The 20,262-nt window shown below is 30.6% G+C and overlaps 2 protein-coding genes across 2 annotated transcripts in view; both read left to right on the top strand.

Annotated features, from left to right (window-relative positions):
- LOC149896826 (irregular chiasm C-roughest protein-like) overlaps window positions 1–6,403 on the top strand; it is an 82,412-nt gene extending 76,009 nt beyond the window's left edge. The window contains exons 21-22 of the mRNA XM_090117174.1: window positions 4,728–4,806; window positions 5,279–6,403. Of these exons, the coding sequence (XP_089973300.1) occupies window positions 4,728–4,806; window positions 5,279–5,310 (111 nt within the window). The 3' untranslated portion in view covers window positions 5,311–6,403. The remainder of the gene's footprint in view (window positions 1–4,727; window positions 4,807–5,278) is intronic.
- A 2,018-nt stretch (window positions 6,404–8,421) lies between these two features.
- LOC149896825 (uncharacterized) lies at window positions 8,422–9,273 on the top strand. The gene has a single exon (XM_090117067.1). It carries the CDS (start codon window positions 8,422–8,424, stop codon window positions 9,271–9,273), a length of 852 nt encoding a protein of 283 aa, XP_089973193.1.
- The last annotated feature ends 10,989 nt before the right edge of the window (window positions 9,274–20,262 follow it).

Raw genomic sequence — 20,262 nt, 5'->3', positions numbered from 1 at the left:
GGGAAACTATTCGTCTGGATCTGTTTTTAAATTTGTATCTGTTCTTGGATATCTTTTAGTTTAACTATAGGTATTGTATTGTATTCCGTATACATTAGGCCTTAGGGGAAAGTTCTTCTTATAAGTGAGGGTTGGAATAATATGCTTTTTGTATATATTATACGGAAAAGGAAATGAAAAACTTTTGGTGTTATTTATGTTTATTATGTTATGGCTCAAGAGCTATTTTTAGAGACATTAAGTATATTTGGGTTGTCTTTGTAGTAACAAGGGTTCTAAATTGAGCTTATTCTATGTTTCTTTTAGATTTATATGTGGGTGGAAATGTTTTATTTTTATATAGGATTGAAATAGATGGGATCAATGCGACTATTTTTATAAAAATAATCAATTGGTTGACAGTAAGATGACGTCACAGAAGCAATACAGTTTGTGGTACTCTTTTAAAGTTAAATCTTTTAAACTAAATATTTTTTTTATTGAAGTGAAACTTCTTCAGCGTGTTGAGAGTAAAATTTAATGGTCGCGTCATGACAATACCGTCACGTCATGGCGTAATGCAGCGATTTTGGTATCTTTGAATCTTGCCAAAGAAATTTCACTTTTGACACTTGTGCTTGGCACAAATTCTCTTTTTTATTTTTAGTTCCTTATCAGAAAAGCTCAAAAACAATTAGCATTCAATTAGTCTATACCTATCTTAATATATATATTTAAATCTCGTGTCACAATGTTTGTCCTCAATGGACTCCTAAACCACTTAACCGATTATAATAAAATTCGCACACCATGTGCAGTTCGATCCAACTTGAGAGATAGGATAGTTTAAACATGTAGGTACCACGGGCGAAGCCGGGGCGGACCACTAGTACCTTAATATATCCTTTTTATACCTTCCTCAACTATGTAAAGAATAGATAGAGTAGGAAAATTTAGAATAGCCTTAATTTAAACTAGGTATAATAATATTGTGATTTGTTTTAAGGCTGCAGTCTAGCAAAATTGCGTTTTCAACAAGTTATTTGACAATTTTTTCCCGGCTAATGAAATGATAAACTGAATTTTTTTTTCTTGTTTATCAATTAGTGTTATATACGCAATGCGCGTGAATTTTTTCACATTTATAAAGTTACTTTATGTTACCTTAATCAGGCCTTCAAGATAAGTCTCTTTCCCCCAAAATCATTTCGAGCTAAGTTTGTGCACTCACTACGTTGCAACCGATTACAATTTACATAATCTGATCAGCGCATTATTATCCTTATATAGTCGTTATTAAAAACTGCTGAATACAATTGCCGAAAAACTTATGATTTTCTTAATTAGAGCGTTATAAATTCATTAAATTTCCCATTTTTTGCCTTACAAAATCGATTGATAAATACTGCTAAAAGTTATTTTTTCCATTAATTTATTCGAGTTGGTTGAAGACCAATGAGTATTAATCCTTTAAAAAAAATGTTTTTTGAATTTTGATAATTCTTTAAATATTAAAAAAATATTTAAAATAATAAGGAAAAATCCTAGCGAATTTCTTTAGTCGCGCTCCTTGGGCCGGAGCGTTCTGACGTGTGCTCTACGCTCGATTTTCCTTCATACCGAAGTGAAAGTTGCTCTACTTCATTAAATTTAATATTTTTGTTAATTGATTATTTTTATCTTAGTTTTGTGCAAATATTCGTATTTTTAAACATTTGATTTCGATATGGAAAATAAACGAAAAAAATACGCGTGTAACTACTAGAAAAAAAATTATCTTCGAACATAAAGTTAATGAAACCAAATAGATTGCAAAGGTGATTGGCAACAATTTCTTTATTTTACGGGGTGTCAGTAAAGGGATGTATATTTCTTTAAAACTAAAGTAAGCTCATAAATTTTCTTATAATATAATTTTTTTGAAGTTCCAAAAATGTTTATTTTTCGTTTGAGAAATACGAAATATAATATAAACTTGTATTGAGAACTTGAACTTCCCAAGTTCATCCGGGGAAATCCCCATACGGGGAAAATGATTTGTTTACTCCAAAATTGATCCGAGGTGTTTTAATTTTTTCTTCTAGTCATTTTCAACGTAGCGGCATGTTGTTTGATTATTAATTTTGTAACTTAAATACAGGATGTTGGTTTTATATTCTGATCTTACAGACGCGCTGACAAATTTAGTCCACCATTTCTAGTTTAGTCTAACTACAAAACTACCAAAAAACTCTAAGTACCAATATTAAAACGAATGGATTATCATCACATCATCAAAATTCAGTGGGGTTGAACAGAGACGCGAAGAATAAAAAAAGAGGACTAAAACGATAATTCGTTGATGCTTTCCCTTTTCGACGTATTGTTAGGGTACATCACCAATCTGCAAAAAACAAAACTGATGATTCCCAATTGCTGATTAAAAATGAAAAACAAATAATCGACAACAGTGGTGAAAATTTGCTGATCACAATGAAACATCCTTCAGTGGTAGCAGATTTACTCATTTAAAATGTATCGGTGAACAGCGTAAAGGAGAGGAGGACAGGAAAACATTATGAATGTGGATGGTGGATTGTATACAGGGTGTAATCGATAAGTATGTGCAGGCGATTATGACGTTATTATTGCAGGTATCAAAAAACTTAAAACTGATATCGAAATTACTTTACCTAATGAGCAAAATGACAATAATAACTTTTTAAAAGTATAACGAGAAATATCTAAAAAATTTACTTTATACACTCCCATATCAAAAAGGGAAAATGGGACTAGTAGAAGTTAAATGTCTAATTCCGGCAAAAGACATGAATGCGGAAGATGCGGTTAAAAAAAAATTAATATTTGAAATACAATGCAAAAAATAACACTTTTGTCATAGATAAGAATCATGACTATTTTTTCCAAATTCAGGGACAACTAAACGTTGCAGAAGCAGAAGTCTGCTTATTTGCTGTTTGGACTGGAGTGAATCATTCGTTAAAAATAGAATATATAAAAAAGTATGTAACGTTTAGGCAAAATAAAATGATGGACCATTATTGGATTTTACATAAATTGCCTACTGTCAGAATTGATTGATTCGAGACTTCAGCATTCGATGCCCATCAAGGACCCATCCTATATCATTCAAGCGATTGAAAAAAAAGAGATAAATCCAGTGCAACCGATAAAGCATCAGAATGCTAGCAAAAGATTTATGATGATTTTAGGTTTATCAATATAAATCTATATATTATACATAATATAATAAATCTGTAGAAGACGCGAAGACTGACATCCGCGCGGACGGAGTCGCGGGCGGAAGCTAGTCAGAAATAAATATCTTTTGTTTTCATTTGCGTATTTTTCTATTTTATAATTTTTTAACACAAACATTACATTTTTTTTATTAAATACAAAATTTGTTTATCCGTTTTATTAGTTAAACTGAACAACTTTCACTAAGAAACTTAGGTCGAAAAAAATGTATAGAGTTATGCATTTTGTATGGAAAGCTTATTTTTTTTTATATTTCGTCCAAATTTCTTTGTAAAAGATGATCAGTTATATAAACATGAAGTTGAAGATATCAATAGAAAGTATTCGCAAATTTTGTGTACTGATAAAAAAAAATCACCCGGTGTAATTTTCACGAAAATTGTTTCAAATTGTCATTTTTGGTACTTATTACGAATATTAAATTATACGAATGATTTAATTTTTAAAAATTAAGTGGAGCAACTTTCCCTTAGTGCATTTGTATTATTTACATATAGGATGACAGGATGCATTTGTTTGCACTACTAGACCAAGCCCTTAATAATAAAGTAAATGATCAAAATAAATAAATGATCGTGTCATTCTCTATTTAAAAAAAATGTGTGCGTGTACTAGTGTACACACGTAAGAAGTGAAACTTCTTTATGGCCTTATTTTTCAAAAAATAATTTACTATATGCAACTTTACAGAAATACGTCGAATCACGCGTGGTAGGGATAAGAAAAAGATGGCGCGTAACGGAAAAATGTCACGTGTAACGAAAAAATGTTACACTAAATTTTTTTTCAACCCCGATAAAGAAGTTTCACTTCAATTAATACCGTTATTTCATAGAGAGTGAAATAAATTGTTTATTCATCAATTTATTCGACTTATTGTGTTTGCTAACAAGTTAATTATAAATTTATTTGATTGTAGTTCAAAATTCAAATCCTCTTAAAATATCCTCCAGAAAATAACAATGTAGATAGCAGATAAATTGAAATGTAAAACAATCAAATTGAAGTTAATATAATTTTGATAGTTTAACATTGTACAAAGGGAAATCGAATAGATTCTAAAATTGATAAATTGTTTTAGTGTTAGGCTGATTGTACAACGTATATTATTTTGGGGAAGTTTTAGTTTAGGAAAATAGGAGTGAAGTTTATTTCTATGATAAAAGTTTAATTAGTAGAATGTTTATTTGAAACTTGATATTATGTATTATTATTTACAAGATACAATCAGGATAAATCATCAGGATAGAATCAGGATAAATAAATAATTGCTGTAATCCCAAATCTTCGATCTCTGAATTTTAAGATTCTGAATCTACCGTTGCTCTTTTTAATAATAAAAATATATTTTTATTATGTACAAAAGGAACAACAAAAAAACGATTTTTTTTAAATTAATTAAAATGTCCATTAAAACTTTATCTAGATTATTATATTAAGTAAGATAGTGTATCAGGTGCTTTACAGAATTAAACTTTTGTTCAAAGGCACCTAAAATAAACCAGTCGGCCCTTTACATTTTACCGCCGACAAACCAAGGTCTGCAGACTTCAAAATTATCTAAAGGTAAGCGTAGTTTGTAGTGATAAATCTCTATTGTAACGGGTTTGAAACCATTATAAATACAGTATTGTATTTCTATAGGTATTATTTATTTTGATTTAATGATGAGGTGTATAATATAATGATTTATTTTCAAAGTAAAAAAAAACTCGCTTATCCGAACCGATTGGGAGAGTATCTTTTTCAGATTAAAAAAAACACACATATCTAAAACACATAATATCATCAAACCTACTATTAAAATGAATATTATGATATTTATGTTCAACTGTGGTTTTATTTCAAATTAAAAAGAAAACATATAAAATTTGTCTACTTACATTCTTTTGATATATTTATAAAGTTGTATTATATTGATATATATACAGTTGTATTATATTGATATATATATACAGTTGTATTATATTGATATATATACTTAAGAGCTTCTTAACTAAGTTCAAAAACATTTTTACTAATCTATACTTTATTACAGGTAATGGCACGGGAAATGGAACTCACGTTTGATCTCATTTTGATATATTTTTAAGTGTGTCTCTTAGTGTAATAGAGAATACACCTGGTGGCAAATAAAATGTTACAGTCGAGAAAATTAAAATTTTATTAGAAACGTATGTTCGGTCAGAAATTGTGAATTTAATACGAATATTGAAGGCCTAAAATTTTTAAAGCTTTAAAATAGATGTCAAAGAATGTAATTTTAAGTAGCTTAAAGAGTTTTATAATTTGATTTACTTAGATGAATGTAAATATTAAACTAGGTGTGAAGTTTGTAGATATTTTCAACATAATATTTGTTACAATATTATGTGTGACTTAATAAGAAATTAATAAATTAAACATTATACAAAATATTTTGAAGTCATATTGTATTTATAAATATTTTTTGAATCGTTATTTCAATCCGTAGTCTTTGAAATGAACATTTTCTTTCTGGATAATGCCAAGGAATGTCATGTTATCGATACAAAGTCTTTGAGAAAGGAATCGTTTACTTTGTATAGCAGAATATGCATATCTCTTATTATTTAACTTGAATGGATGGAGATTATTTCATGTGATTATTTCTCATAATACATTTTAAATTTATTTTCATTGGTCTCCTAAGGATTGATACATTTTGAATGAATATTAAAATCCTTATCAAAAAAATCTCCTGAAATTCCTGTAAGCTTTATTTATAAAGGGCATTAATTAAATAACCTAAGAAATATTAATTATTGCTTAATAGTGTTACTTGCTAAAGCTATGTAAAACATGATTACAAAATCCAAATTATTCTATTTTCTACATTAGTTACTTTACTTCAAAATACAAACTTCACACCAACTTTATTACTAAGACTGAAATGTAAAATAATTCTACTTTATAGGACGTATTAATGTGTTTTTAAACTGCCTGATTTTAGACGTCTATAAAATAAATTATGGAATTGATATTTTTTCTTGCACGCGTTTTTACGCACAGAGTTGTAGGCACTTATGTGCAATGCAATTTAAAAAATATACAGATAAAGGTAGCCATTTTACTTTTTTTTTACGCTACATCTTGAAAGAAATTTTAAATTTTTGAAGTTTAATTTGAAATATTTTTCTAATAATTAAACCTTGGTGTTTAATTTCTCTAATTAATTGACGATATTTGTAATTTAATACTTTTTATGAATTCACAAAATAGCTACCTTTATTGTATATTTTTATACAAATAAGTATTTTACACACAAAACTGTTCACACAATTAAATATATTAATAAAGTATGATTTATTTATCAGTCTTTAACTAAATGAATTTTATCTCTAATTGATTCTGGTACACAATTATTTTTGAACATCATTGAAGTGAAACCTCTTTAGGCGCGTTGAGAGTAAAATTTCAAGGTCGCGTCATGGAAATACCGTCACGTCATGGAGTAAGGCGACGATTTTGGTATCTTTGAATCTTGCCAATGAAGTTTCACTTCTGACACATGTGCTCGGAACACGTTCTTTTTTATTGTTTCTTAATTTCTTTTATAATATTATTAAAGATGTTAAAATTAAATAAAAATAAAAAACATTCAATATTAACGTATCGAATGCCGTCCATTACTCATAAGAGTTTTTGATTTAAAACTTAATGTGTAAACATTTTGTGTGAAATATACTATATTTAAGCTATTGTAACTTCATAATTTAAGTTTATGTATGAAAGTGAGATCAGAATTTTGTCAATCTACCCTCATACTAAATATAAAAAAGTGTTTGACGGTTGCTTCTATAGTTTCCTTTTCATCAAAGACCTTTTTAAAGATATCCGGTTTTTTATTTGTGTGATATTTTTTGGTAAATCAAACGGTCATTGACCTTTGTGTATGAGATATTATATTGAAGAATAATTTTCGATATATTACATGCCTTCAAGGCAAGAAAAGGAACATCCATTTTTTCCAAGAAATTTACTGGTTCTTCAAAGATACGGCATTTTTATATAATTCTGAAACTTAAATACATGATTTTGAAAACTGATGATAATTTACTGAAAACTATTAATAATGTAAAAAATCGAATATTATTTTTCATGAATATTTTTTCCTTTTTTTAATAATTTTGTAATAAACTATTAAGAAATTATTAAAGTTCCCTATATTACACATGTTATTTTTAAGTATGAACGAAGCTTGACAACAATTCGATGTATAAACTTATAATTTGCTCCTGGCAGTTTATTTTTGTATTATTCTGCGTTTATGCTGTGAAATAAATTTTTGGTGATATCATCCAGTTGTATTATTTAATACCCAAGAGACCAAGCAAATTAATGATGAAATATGGCTCCCATGTTCGGAGCGTTGAATAAATTCTTATATTGTTTTATTTAACAAATATAAAGGAATAAATGAGCTGAATGTAAAAGTATTCAAAAGTATTGGAACGATTGTAGATTTAATATGTTTTTTAACTATTTATTTTATTATTATGTACATATATTTAAAGTAAATAATTAATCTATTAATTATGCTAGTTGGGATGAATTTTTACGTAATTATATTAGAGTCACTGAAAGTATTTCAACAGCTTCATTTGAATATGTCATAATATTAAAAAGTTGAAGAGTGTGTTTAGTTGAACGCCCTAATCTCTGAAACTACGGTTCCGATTTAAAGAAAGTATGTCAGTGTTAAACAACCCTATCAGGGAAGGCTATCCTAACCAATAGAAATTATATACACAGTTGACAGATATTATATACTATGTGTTATATATCTTCACGCTAAGACCAGTAGAAGCGGAGCATAGCCAGTATTACATATATTTACACAAGGAAAAGAAAATCAAACCGCAAAGGTAAGTCATACCACGCAAGTAAAAAAGGTAAGTTTTTTAATTTAACGTTTTAACGTTTAATACAGTTGACCATGACATCCTTCTTAGCATGTTACGTTCTCTTAACATATCTCCAACAGATATTGATTGGTTTCGTAGTTATCTACAGGGACGTCAGCAACGCATCCAAGTCGATAATTCTCTTTCTTCTTGGGCTAATGTTACTGCTGGTGTTCCACAAGGTGGTGTGCTTTCCCCTCTTCTTTTTAGTATATTTATAAATTCTATATCCCTAAACATCACTTCTCTCTATCATATGTATGCAGACGACTTTCAAATTTATTGCCACGCAGAGATCAATGATTTGCCGAATGCTGTGACAACAATGAACAATGACATTTCCACTATTGTTAGATGGAGTTTTAATCATGGCTTAAACGTGAATCCTAATAAGACACAAATTATTGTTTGTGGTACGAAATATTTCGTATCCAGGATAGATTGGACTTCACTGCCGAAAGTAGTAGTTGATGGCGTTGCAATACCATATAGCAACGAAATTAAGTGCTTAGGAATTTGGATAGATTCATGCCTAACTTGGAGTTATCAAATAAAGGAAGTGCGTAAAAAGGTTTTCGCTGCCGCTAGTTCCATTCGCCGGCTACGCAACTTTCTGCCGATACCAACTAAAATTGCGCTCGTTCAAACACTCCTTTTACCTATAATAGATTATGCCGACGCGTGCTATCCTGACCTCTATGAATACCACCTTGACTGCCTTGAGCGCCTTCAAAATTTTTGCATAAGATTTGTGTTTGGCTTGCGCAAATACGATCATGTCTCCGAATTTCGTACTAAGCTCAAATGGCTTCCCATTCGTCTTCGCCGAAATACTCATATCCTTCACCTCCTGTACTGTGTTCTGTTTGATCCGAAAACACCGCAATATTTAAAAGAGAGATTTGAGTTCCTTGTGTCTAATATCCACCCGATTCGATCATCAAACAAGTCTCGTCTGGTCGTACCAGGTCATGTAAATCATATATATAATTCTTCCTTTACTGTGCGTGCCATCAGACTATGGAACGATCTACCATTAGACATAAGAGAAGCTCAATCTCTACTCACATTCAAAACACTGCTGAAGCGATTTTACCTGTCCAAGTAACGAATTTAGATCTACCTGTTTAGTGTTAAATATCTTTGTATTGATGCTGTCTCCGTATGTGTCTGCTTTTCGACTAGTAAATAGCTCATTTCTTTCTGTATGTATGTATATGTATGTGTATGTACGTATATGTATATTTATGTGTAATTGTATGTATATGTATATTTATGTGTATGTATGTATGTTTATGTTTGTATGTGTATGTATATATGTATATGTTTGTATGTGTATGTATTTGTATGTATATAATATGGATATATGTGTATTTTATTTATGTGCTCTAAACTATAAACGCACCTCTTGCCCATTAACTTTTACTTCCACTGTTTCTCCTTGACCACCAGGTTGTCTGGAAGAGATCGCTGTCTTAGCGATAAGACCGCCTGTTGTGCTCAACTGTGTCTCTTTCTTTTATACATTTGATTTTGTAATTTTTATGTCCTGGTGCACAATAAAGTATTTTTGTTTGTTTGTTTGTTTGTAAGTTATGTAATCAGTCAAAAACCGGCACTTCCCGAAATTACAATAACAAGCAAAATTCAAATGTCCTTCTCAAATACAATGATTTTCATATCTACCTGAGCAGCTGTAGAAATCCTCTTTAATCTCAATATTAATCCATTACCGATAAGCAAATTAATTCCTCAGCTATAGAACTACTGCGCCCAGAGCTTCGAGATTGAACGTAAACACTGGGAAGCTTTTGTCGGGCTCGTTATTAGATTTAGGCTCAGTGCAATGTGCAAGAAGGCTTTTTAATTAATGGTATTGGGTCAGAAACTGATTGTGACTGGGAATAAATATAGTTAAAAGAGGCAGAGGTTAAAAGAGTAAGTATAAAAATATAGAGTAAATATTAATCGGTAGAGTAAGTTAAAATGAATTGGGTCAGAATTGTTAAGGAGAATAAAATATATAGTAGAGTTAAAAGAAAAAGAGACTAAATTAGAGTAAGTATAACAAGATAGGGTAAATAGTTATAGGTAGAGTAAGTTAAAATGAATTGTAGAGTTGAAATTACAGAAGATTGCTTCAATCATACGTCCCCGAAAATCGTACAAATGTACAATATTTGTAAAATAATATACTTAATACGATTAAAGTATAACGCATTTTTTATATTGTGTTTTTATTTATTTATACAGGGTGTCCCATAGAAATCTAAATAACAAGACACTAGAAGTCGTAAGCGTGCGTGACCTTGTCGCCACTCAGGTGATTTGCACAACACCAGTGCATTCGTCACTGTTCAGTTGCTCTGGAGACGTATGAGTGTATACATGGTGTGTTTCAGCAATTCCCATTGCGGAAATTCTTCCACAAGTTGTAATTATACTTATAAAGGAATAATATTTCATCGGAAAATATTTTTTTTTAGAAATAATGCCGTTTTTCCTTAAAATTATAGAATATTTACAAGTATTACGAGCGTCACCATAGTAATCGAAATAACAATGAATGACACAGTCGATCATTCTTATTATCACGTTTGTTCGTATTGGAGCAAAAAGTCTCATATACTTAGGGATGTTATTCTAAAATAAACCGTAAATTCGTGCGTTAGGATACATATTCAAAAGCTTAATTTAATAGATAAGTTAGTTTTCACTAAAATCAAGCTGTCCAATAAAAGGCATAGTTTACTTGTGTGTACTGTTTAGCTTTCGGTTTGAATGTGTTGATTTTGGCGACAGCGGTTTTCATACGAATTATGACATTTTAGCACTTCTATGTGTCTTGTTATTTAGATTTCTATGGGGTGTCCCACCGTTGGTATGCTAAGCTATTATTGAGGTTATAGTTTTGCATACGCTGAGTACGTAAAAATACAAAATTCCAGACGCAGAACTCGATTGAACAAAACTTTACGAACGAAAAATTACAAGAGCACAAGTACATGTAAGTTTGTAACATTGTATTCTTAGCTTCTGTATTCTTGTATTCTTACAATGGAAATTCGCAGTACTAACTTAACGATTGCGTTTCGAAGTGTGAAGTTCGACTCACAGTTAAGTTGTATGTTGACGGAAACGGAAATGCTAACACAGCTATACAACCGGAAGTGCTGAACCCAAGCACTTCCGGTCCATGTCTGCAATTGTGGCATCTTATTATAATGGCGCAATTACTGTATATTGTTCAATGTAATAATTTGTAAGGTAAGGGTTTATGATGACGTAGTAAGTTGTAATCTGTGTCACTGCTTATGTAGGTACCACAGGTAGGTACCTACAGCTATATTTCAAAATAATAATCAACTTTGTTCTTTTTGGTTTATCTTATAACTGTCCTTTTGTTGATTTATTCTATACTAGCTTTCTGCCCGCGGCTGCGCCCGCTTTGTCTAAAACCTAAAAAAATATATACTAAAACCTTCCTCTTCAATCACTCTATCTATTAAAAATACCGCATCAAAATTCGTTACGTAGTTTTAAAGATTTAAGCATACATAGGGACATAGGTACAGTGAAAGCGACTTTGTTTTATACTATGTAGTGATGTATGCATAACTAAAATTTTACTTGCGTCAAAGTTTTCGCTTTTGTGAAATGCAATATTTAAGGATTATTTTACTTTTATTACAATCAATATAAAATGGAACATCAGTGACTCTTTTTATCTGATGTAATTACAAGTTCATATTTTTAAGCTATTTAGTTGAACTTCTTCTCTGAAAATAAATCTATACTTAATATTACAAAGCTGAAGAGTCTGTTTGTTTGAACGCACTAATCTCGGGAACTTATTGTCCGATTTGAAAAATTATTTCGTTGTTAGATAGCCCATTTTATCGAGGAAGGCTAGGCGCTAAGACCAATAGGAGCGGAGCAATGCGGATAAAACCGCGGGGCACAGCTAGTACATTGATATAAAGCTAAATTCTTTACACAGAGAACAGGCGAAGTGATCCCAACATTTCATTTACTGTTCCTTTTGAGATACGGCAGCGTAAAAATTTAATCTTTACCTAGGTTATTAAATTAAATTCCATTCTGAGGAACATGGAGATGTCTAGATAGTAAATTATTCAAATTAATTCAAAATTATTATGCATAAAGTCCTGTTTAAGAGACGCACTTTTGAAAAGAGGTTTCCTGGTTACAAGTCTATTCCTGTCTTCGGGTGCATTGATGTAATTTCCTACTAATATTATAAATACGAAAGTTTGTGAGGATGGATGTATGTGTTTATATATGTTTGTTACTCTTTCACGCAAATACTACTGAACCGATTTCAATGAAATTTAGCACATATTTAGAGAGTAACTTGGATAAACACATAGGATAGGTTTTATTGCAGGAATCCCACGGGAAGGGGAACTATGCGGGTTTTTCTTAGAAAACGCGGGTGAAGCCGCGGGCTGAAAGCTAATAATCTTAATAAACCTGGACTAAGCATAGAAAGGGTTTCCTAAGAGCAATTAGTGTTATAAGGATAATAATATTAGCATCTAATAATAAACTAGACTTCATTATATCGCACAAGAGCAAATTTTAATTGTTTATTTATGCATCATCGAGTTTTATGATTAGAATAGTCTGTATCTAAACAAAAAGTTTTTGCAAAACTATAAAAATCAGTCTAGGGAATTAGAACTATAGGTATATTAAAAATTAGCCAGTTATTCAGCCAGTAATTGAAATTCTTTGACCCATATTTTATATAATATTAGAAAAACATCCTGTGTCTATGAGATGCTTAACTTTTTTAAACAGTGAATAATGCCCTACAGGGCATATTGTACGGCACAATAGCCGGCTACGTCTAGGTATATCAACAAAAATGTTAGATGATGGAAGATTAGATATTTTACTATTTACGATTATAACTAAACGAATTTAAAAAAATCCTTTACGATTATAACGCTACTTTTGCCACACCACGAGTTCATCACCAACACGAGTAAACCCGAGAAAAGCGGTAAGTTTAATATACATATAACATAATCTTCTTATATATAAAAATGAATCCCAAAATGTGTTGGTAAGCGCATAACTTGAGAACGGCTGAACCGATTTCGATAATTCTTTTTTTATTATATTCCTTGAAGTACGAAGATGGTTCTTATGTAGAGAAAACGTAAATATGTACCACGGGCGAAGCCGGGGCGGACCGCTAGTAATATATATAATACATACCTATGCTACTTTATCTTACAAATAATTCCATTTTACATCTGTAAGTAATACATTATAATTAACATCCATACAATAAAGTAAGTGCTCACACCTAATAAAGTATCAGACCTAATAAATTACATAGTATTTTAGCACAAGAATTACTTCTCTCGAAAAACGATCAAACCCTCAAAGTTCAGGACAATTGACTAAAGTTCAGTTTTTACAGCCAATTGAGAATTAAGAGCTAAATGTGGAAACTTTTGTCACAATTGATTAGCGTTTTTGTTAGAGAATGTAGTTAATTTATCTATTGTGACTTGTTGGTTCAGTTTAAGTTATTTATATTATAGTTAATAAAATAAGGAAGAAAGTGAATTTAAATAAATTAAACTGGACTTTTTGAAATGTGATTGTATAATAATTAATAAGTATATTTTATATTGAACTGAAAAGTTTTGAATTCGGATTCGAACCTACGTCTATATAATTACTAGCGGCCCGCCCCGGCTTCGCCCGTGGTACATATGAAAAATAGATGTTGGCCGATTCTCAGACTTACCCGATATGCACAGAAAATTTCATGAGAATCGGTCCACCCGTTTCGGAGGAGTATGCAGACTAACATTGTGACACGAGAATTTTATATATAAGATAATAACCTGTAATTAAATAGCAAGAATGTTTTGATTTTGTATTAAAATTCGAAGTCTTAAGCATTTTTCAAAATTATCTCATTCTAATTCAATCCATAATGTTATTCTAAACATGATGCTTATTGGAATCAAGAGTAGCTACATTCCCGGAAAAAATATAATTGAAAAGTTAACAAGAATTGCGTTCGTAATGTTTTTACATATCCGATTTTCCAACGAATCCGAATTTTAAAACTTTTTTTGCGAACACTTTTCCTTACCTTTCATACCTGACACCCAAGTTGGAGCAGGTACAAAAACGTTCACGGAATTATCGTCTCTCACTTTCTGCAATTATGTATTAAATTAGCTTGTGCTATTTTTGAGGTAGCATGCAAAACTTTTGGGTGTGCTGTGCTCACCGGCATTTTATCTAAGTTCCACCTGATCATAAAAAATAATTGAATTGCGGTATAGTACCATAATATCATAGCGTCTGTAATGTAGGTATTAAGGTTCGAGCCTGGATGGGCCAAGGTCGTTTGGGGGCTTATAATCTAAATTTGTAAATTGGAATTTAGACCCTATTTGTGCGTTGTAAATATTTTATTTCACAGCCTCAGTTCGGGATTTCCTTGTAACATTCAATTATAATTGGGGATTTTATATTTTTTTGGAGCTTACTTATAATGTAATTTAAATATTTAATAATGAGAGTGCTTAGCTTTGGTTGGAAATGTTTTCTGGGCAATGTTATGAATAAAGAAAGCGCTATATTTTGTTTTAATAAGGATGAAACTGGTGATATTTTAATTCAGTTGTTAGACGTGATTCATATACGAACATTGGTATATTATCCAATATAATATAAGTTCATATAAAATACTAGGCTGTGCCGCGCTGTTTCAGTCGCGACGTATGAACCTACGTGCAAAACCAAGTATTCCTATAGCTCATGTATTATTCTGATGGTTAACCTATAATCCTGTAAAGTTTCATCCAAAACCGTCCAGTAGTTTTAACGTGAAAGAGTAACAAACATCCATACATCAATATTAGTAGACCGTATGAAGTAACACATTGAAAATAATTAAAAATAAGATTTTTCAGGTGTATTCAGCAAAATTTTCTCACCTTAGCTCAGTAAAATAAATAAGATTTAACAAAGCATAAATCTTATCTTCAGACTTACACAGAAATAAAAACAAAACTTATCACAACATAAGTTTTCTTGTAATAATTTATATTTTTATATATTAACTTTTTTATAGCGACAAGTTGGAATTTTCGCAGAATTCAAGACACACTCGTAGGTTATGTGTTTTGTGGTGCAAAGAAAGTTTTTATGGGACTAGCGGGCCAGATAAAAGAAGTACAACATTACATAGAAATATCTTTATTAATACTTGCTTGCTGGGAGAATGATGTTCTGTTAGAAAATCAATATATAAAATAAAAGCAACAATCATAGATATAGAATTAAAATAATAGTTGACTAAAAATCACATACAATATATTGTATTGCATAGAATTAAACTTTCACCCAGCTTATTTAGACATAGACGTAGATTTCAGATTTCTTTTTTATATATCTGAAAAAGAAAACTCACAGTACAATAATTCACATAGATAATATATATTATGCCTTTATTCTATATCAATATATTTTTAAGTATGAATTATAAATCTATCAACAAAAAAGTTAAGCCCATAAACACAATTATCCGCTAAAATTTTTATTTATTATTTACCCGCTACCGCTTATGACTTGCTACTTTATAGATTGCACTAAAATAGAGAAAGTATAAAACCAGGTGCAACGCTGCTGTTGTGCAATTACTTTATTTATTGTTACGTTGGATGTTGGAACTTATTGACTTGTATTAGGAAAACTTTATCTCGAAGTTAATACGCTTCCGCTTGTGAAATGTGACGTGTGAATTTATTGTACTTTGTTAAATAGCTTTTACAAATAAGATAAATAAAATGAACAGAAGTTGTTGTTTTTGTAGTGTTGAATGTAATCACAGATTGGAATATGGAAACTAGACAATGTTGTTGTTGTTAGCTACATTAAAATAAATAATTATGAAATTAATATGGTATGATATTATTATGCTTTTATTGCTCAATATTTTACAGTAATTAATATTGAATGACCGCCTCCTTGGTACAGTGGTTGACGCGTGAGCGTAGCACCGAGGGATCCTGGGTTCGATTCCCGGTGGACACGAAGAAAAAAGAAATGTTTCGGTCTGGTAGGACACAGATGGCTGATCACCTACTTGTCCCTAAAGAAAATCGATCAGTGAAACAGATGTATAAAAAAATGCATCTGCCCCTTACCTACATGTTTAAACTATCCTATCTCTCAAGTTGGATCGAACTGCACATGGTGTGCGAATTTTATTATAATCGGTTAAGTGGTTTCCATTGAGGACAAACATTGTGACACGAGATTTATATTATATATAAAGATTGAATGGAGTTCAAATCTCTTTAGTCCTTGAGCATTGTATCAAGTGGTACGGATAATAATGAATGAAAGAATGTTATGCAAAATTGTGATTTCTTATTCCTAATTTGAATAGGTAGAATATAATATTATGTAAATAGGTTAACATTCTGTTGTCACACAATCAAATTTTTAAGTATTTTTTACTTCAATTCAAATGAGAATCGCTCCCACTCATACCACACACCTCATCTAATAACACAGTAGGTAAACACGCAATAGCCCACGCCAAGGGCACAATTACAACAGAAACAGGGAAAGTCACTCAACAAAATGCCCTTTTAGACACAGTAATTAGCGGGATTATAAATCTCGACCATTTATTTGTAGATGACATTTTTGTGTACTATAATTTTATCGATTTGGTAGGATCTAAAGAGCTTTGCTATCTACGCTGAGCAAAGGCTTAGCTAATACCGTAGGAACAAGTCTTTAATAGGGAACGAATTTACACATATATATGGAAATAGTAGTTTCATTGAAGGTTTAAATTAAACTTATAAGTTTAATTCTTACTGTCTTCTTACTAACATAAAAGTCTATAGTCTATAAGCCACAATTGTTCACCACTCTACCTTCTTATTACCTACGAAGATACGCCGGTAACTTGTAGGTAATAAGAAGGTAGAGTCTGTAAGATTTAAAGATAAATGTAAATGAAGTTATCTATGCAATTGGCATATTTTTCATATAGATACAGAAATTGAAAAGAAGAATAATTATTATTCTACAAACTACAAATTCCATTAATGTAATCGTGCAATGTAGCGAGTTGTCTCGACTGCTGGTATGAAAACCGATGCTGCAAACTGCCTTAATTGATAGTACTGTAGTAGTGGAGTGCATTTCTAATAGTCATAATTGTATTATTTTAAAAATATACTAACATTAAGTTATTAATTGTAACTAACAAAATGAGTCCTGGTTGCTTGAATAAATAAATAAATAAATTATTATAAACCCAGAAAGCGGCTCGACAATTATACATAGTAGAGTTTAGTATGAGTTCAAAAAGCAAGTATTTAATTACTATTTATCTTTATGAAATGTATATTTGTGTGTATATGTATATTATATTAATATGTAGTATACTCATTTATTTAACTACGTATAGTATCTTCTTAATTAATTTCTTATTATTAAATCTAAGTAATTTTATTATAAATAGTGTTGTGCACCATCGACCTCAATATATTACGTAATTCTCATGATCCTTGACCTAAGGTTGCCTGGAAGAGATCGCTGTATTAGCGATAAGGCCGCCTTTTTGTACGTTTTTTCTATTGTACAAATAATAGAAAAAACGTACAAAAAGGCGGCGGTTTTTTGTTATTATTTTGTTACTGGTGCAAATAAATTATTCATTCATTCATTCATAGTACAGTTTAGTCGGTAGTCTGTTATTGTAGTGGTCCAACATAACCTAGGGTGCTTTTCTCGGAAGGCCCAAGGTTCGTAGAAGGCTTTACTTCACAAGAAGTATGTAGTAGGTAATGAAGGAACTTACATAGGAAAGCAAGTACAATGTTTCATGCCGGCTCTTCTCTATGGAAACTGCTTTCCAAATGGTGTATTTTCTGTATTTTGACAATTCAAGGGCGTTTTTAAACGAAATGTAGTTGAATAAATAAATGTTTGAGTTTTAATATACTATAAATGATTTTACTATTAATATTTCATGACCATAATATTATATTTTAATAATTTTATTATACGAACGAAATGGTGAGCTCATTTCCTACGAAAAAATTACTGTTAAAATTAAGTTCCTGTCAAAAAGCTTTTGATATAAATCAAAATGTTAGGAAAAATTGCGGCAAAATAAACATAACCTTGTTGTTTCATCCTTCTTTATTAAATCTCGAAGACGTATCGTTGACGAGGATTTTGTGAAAAAATCCAATTCTGAAGCGTAAACAAAAATACCGTTCTTAAATCCAGTAACATACTGTGGGCGGTAACTCAAGTTTTGAATTTCATAAATCATCTATCAGGCAATATCCGTCCTTAATCTTCAAGTATAACAATCAAATTCCCCTGCACATACATCGCTGGAATTGACAAACGCTCCGCTTATTGTACCTATACACCGACATTTTTAATTTCGCAAAACAAACATTAATTTCCTTTCGAAGCCTGGTTTCTTTCCACGAATTAAAAAACTTAACTGAAACTATTCGAAGTCAAAGGATTTTTAAATTTTAAATTTAATTTCTGTTCCCTTGGTTACTGCTTTTTCATATTTTGTTGTGTTTTTACAACGAAACTGGGGATTTTATTTAGCGTGATAATTACGATGCAGTATGCAAAATGCCTGATGAATTAATAAACAATTTGAAAAATTGGTAATTGGAATGGTAAACGAGAAATTTCACTGTTAATTTTGACTATATAGAGACAATATTATATGATACGATTCGTAACAACAGTAATATAGAATTTTTTTATTATTTACTCTGTGGTTTATTTAAACACTGCTTTACACGAATCCTGCAGTAAATAGTAAGTATCGACCTTAGTTCACGTCATGATTGCAAAAAGATCTTGAAAAATAAATAAAAACAATATTTTAAAACTGTCAGTTGTTTTCTTATAGGTACACTTGTCTGCGAAGTCTAGGTAGGTAGAAATCTACCTATACTTAAGTACCTATACTTTTCCTACTAATTTTGTTAATTCGAGCAGTTACTTTGAATAAGCATTTTGAAATCTACAACCAACAAATTGCTTTGAAATAGATAAAATAATTTCAGTCACTAAATTTAATCCAAAGGCTATTTTATGAAATACTGACATTTTAATTCATAACCTGTAAAGTCCTAAAGAAATCAAGTACTTTCATTGTACAATAAAAGTTCTTAGAAACCTAAAAAATGTAACGAAATAATAATAATTTCAAAGGGAAACTGCAATGCTATTAAGTCGAGCTTCAAGGACCGACGATTACAAAAGTTTTGAGTAAAAAAGGGAGTTTCAAAGGTAATTTATCGAGGAAGGCTTGGTAAATAAAGTTGTGTGAAAGATTTTTCAGGGTTTTCCCCGAAGTTATTTTACGTAATTTAGCCCGATACGCCGATAATTGGATCCGTTTTATAGGAGCGGATTTGCTTGGAGATTCTTAAGGAATTTCCGCGGCCATTTTGTAATCGGATAGTGTTGGGACTTGTTTAGGTACTGCTATTGTCTTATGTTCTGTGAAAACATCGTCGTCGGTTCAAGTGCTTTTGGTTTATTATTAAAATGTGAAATAAATTATCTTGTTTTAGTCGTAGTTATAATATATTTAATTTTGTCTTATATTCTATATATTATGTTCTGATAATATTGGTTCTTAATAATATATTACAATCAGCTTCATGAACATTTCGGATGTCCACAAACTGCAAAGAAAATCACTCATTGAAACTAAACACTGAAAACCAACTTAACAACTAACTAATAATTGTTTGGTATAATAATAAATTATTAAACATGATAACACATTTTTGGACACACGATATTTCAATTGAACCCAACTAATGCTAACCAGTACACCTATATTATAATATTATAGATATGAAGAGTTTGTTTGTTTGTTTAAACCTTGTTTAAACACTCTAATCTCAGGAACTACTGGTCCGAAATGAAAAATTATTTCGGTGTTAGATAGCTCATTTATCCAGGATGCTATAGGCATATAGATAAGATATATCATCACGCTAAGACCAACAGGAGCCGAGAA

The sequence above is a fragment of the Colias eurytheme genome, chromosome 27 (assembly GCF_061535395.1).
Source record: "Colias eurytheme isolate Ceu_HAF_F1 chromosome 27, ilColEury1 Martin Lab GWU primary, whole genome shotgun sequence".
Lineage (NCBI taxonomy): Eukaryota > Metazoa > Arthropoda > Insecta > Lepidoptera > Pieridae > Colias > Colias eurytheme.
This window is presented reverse-complemented; position numbering and strand designations above follow the sequence as displayed.